Here is a 2,885-nt window from a genome sequence, read left to right on the forward strand (position 1 = left end):
ATTTCTCTTTTTTGTTTCTCTCGCATAAAACATGTTTTTAAGTTCAAACCTTTGCAGCGTGACAAAGCTTTCTATCTCATTTCTTGTATATTTATTTTTGACCAAAAAATCTGAAAGATTTATCCTATACAAAAAATGATTTTTAATCTAAAAAATCATTTTTTGTATATTTATTTTTGACCAAAAAATCTGAAAGATTTATCCTAGATTCTAGATAGAAAGCTTTTTTATCTAAAAAATCATTTTTTATATATTTATTTTTGACCAAAAAATCTGAAAGATTTATCCTAGATTCTAGATAGATACCACGTTGCAAAGGTTTGAACTTAAAAACATGTTTTATGCAAGAGAAAAAAAAAGAGAAAATTTCATATAGAAAGTTAGTTGTATTGCATAGATCTTAAAACAATATTGGACAGCCAGGATAGCAGGGCCCGGGTGTAGATGTTCTAAAAACCCACGTCCCAAGCGAGAAGCACCGGCGCATGGACCGCGAGCCCCGTGCCCACGACGGGGAGGTGGAGGCCCGATGGAAGTGCCACCTCGTCGACCGCGAGATGAATCCGCGGGGGAAGAAGAGGATGAGCACCGACGACGATCCGCGTGCCGGCGGAGCGTCCAGCTCCAACGCGATGAGTTCAGATGCGTGGGCTGAGAAGGTTCATGCGGAGGGCGAGATGACCGATGAAAGCGCCGCGTCTGCTACACTGGCGCGGTCTCCACCGTCCTCACCCAGCGCTGCCCTATCCGAGGAGTCGTCCACCTACTCCCTGCCACAGGAGATGGTAGACAGACTGAGGCAAATCATGGCCAATCATGAGGCGGACGAGCAGCTGCAAAGTATTTACTACTGAAATCACGTCTTTTGACTAATATTTAGCTCTCTTTTCTGACAAGAAAAAATCAACTCTCTTGAACATTAGATTTTGTACATAAATCATACATACGTATAGTTATATATATCCTTATGGGAATCTAACGGGGAAACCCTATTTTGTTATAGTTCAAAGAGATGCCGAGCTGTCCAAACTTACACTGGAGAGCGATTTTTGCAACATTGATGACGGCAGATCCCGGAGTTGTAAAGCTCGGAAGGTGGCTGTGCTAGCTTCACGGTCCGTCGTTGCTCTGTCTTCATTTTCAGGTGTCCGCGGGGGAAGAAGAGGATGAGCACCGACGACGATCCGCGTGCCGGCGGAGCGTCCAGCTCCAACGCGATGAGTTCAGATGCGTGGGCTGAGAAGGTTCACGCGGAGGGCGAGATGACCGATGAAAGCGCCGCGTCTGCTACACTGGCGCGGTCTCCACCGTCCTCACCCAGCGCTGCCCTATCCGAGGAGTCGTCCACCTACTCCCTGCCACAGGAGATGGTAGACAGATTGAGGCAAATCATGGCCAATCATGAGGCGGACGAGCAGCTGCAAAGTATTTACTACTGAAATCACGTCTTCTGACTAATATTTAGCTCTCTTTTCTGACAAGAAAAAATCAACTCTCTTGAACATTAGATTTTGTACATAAATCATACATACGTATAGTTATCTATATCCTTATGGGAATCTAACGGGGAAACCCTATTTGGTTATAGTTCAAAGAGACGCCGAGCTGTCCAAACTTACACTGGAGAGCGATTTTTGCGACATTGATGACGGCAGTTCCCGGAGTTGTAAAGCTCGGAAGGTGGCTGTGCTAGCTTCACGGTCCGTCGTTGCTCTCTCTTCATTTTCAGGTGTCCGCGGGGGAAGAAGAGGATGAGCACCGACGACGATCCGCGTGCCGGCGGAGCGTCCAGCTCCAACGCGATGAGTTCAGATGCGTGGGCTGAGAAGGTTCACGCGGAGGGCGAGATGACCGATGAAAGCGCCGCGTCTGCTACACTGGCGCGGTCTCCACCGTCCTCACCCAGCGCTGCCCTATCCGAGGAGTCGTCCACCTACTCCCTGCCACAGGAGATGGTAGACAGACTGAGGCAAATTATGGCCAATCATGAGGCGGACGAGCAGCTGCAGAGTATTTACTATTGAAATCACGTCTTCTGACTAATATTTAGCTCTCTTTTCTGACAAGAAAAAATCAACTCTCTTGAACATTATATTTTGTACATAAATCATACATATGTATAGTTATCTATATCCTTATGGGAATCTAACGGGGAAACCCTATTTTGTTATAGTTCAAAGAGACGCCGAGCTGTCCAAACTTACACTGGAGAGCGATTTTTGCGACATTGATGACGGCAGTTCCCGGAGTTGTAAAGCTCGGAAGGTGGCTGTGCTAGCTTCACGGTCCGTCATTGCTCTCTCTTCATTTTCAGGTGTCCGCGGGGGAAGAAGAGGATGAGCACCGACGACGATCCGCGTGCCGGCGGAGCGTCCAGCTCCAACGCGATGAGTTCAGATGCGTGGGCTGAGAAGGTTCACGCGGAGGGCGAGATGACCGATAAAAGCGCCGCGTCTGCTACACTGGCGCGGTCTCCACCGTCCTCACCCAGCGCTGCCCTATCCGAGGAGTCATCCACCTACTCCCTGCCACCGGAGATGGTAGACAGATTGAGGCAAATCATGGCCAATCATGAGGCGGACGAGCAGCTGCAAAGTATTTACTACTGAGATCACGTCTTCTGACTAATATTTAGCTCTCTTTTCTGACAAGAAAAAATCAACTCTCTTGAACATTAGATTTTGTACATAAATCATACATACGTATAGTTATCTATATCCTTATGGGAATCTAACGGGGAAACCCTATTTTGTTATAGTTCAAGGAGACGCCGAGCTGTCCAAACTTACACTGGAGAGCGATTTTTGCGACATTGATGACGGCAGTTCCCGGAGTTGTAAAGCTCGGAAGGTGGCTGTGCTAGCTTCACGGTCCGTCGTTGCTCT

The 2,885-nt window shown here is 47.5% G+C and overlaps 1 protein-coding gene across 1 annotated transcript in view; it reads left to right on the plus strand.

Moving 5' to 3' along the window:
* The first annotated feature begins 485 nt into the window (after window positions 1–485).
* Window positions 486–2,885, plus strand: part of LOC119333799 — a 45,694-nt gene continuing 43,294 nt past the window's right edge. Inside the window, exons 1-3 of the mRNA XM_037606564.1 lie at window positions 486–799; window positions 1,145–1,425; window positions 1,589–1,729. Coding sequence (XP_037462461.1) covers window positions 486–799; window positions 1,145–1,425; window positions 1,589–1,729 — 736 coding nt within the window. The remainder of the gene's footprint in view (window positions 800–1,144; window positions 1,426–1,588; window positions 1,730–2,885) is intronic.

Source organism: Triticum dicoccoides, chromosome 7A, assembly GCF_002162155.2.
Source record: "Triticum dicoccoides isolate Atlit2015 ecotype Zavitan chromosome 7A, WEW_v2.0, whole genome shotgun sequence".
Classification (NCBI taxonomy): Eukaryota; Viridiplantae; Streptophyta; class Magnoliopsida; order Poales; family Poaceae; genus Triticum; species Triticum dicoccoides.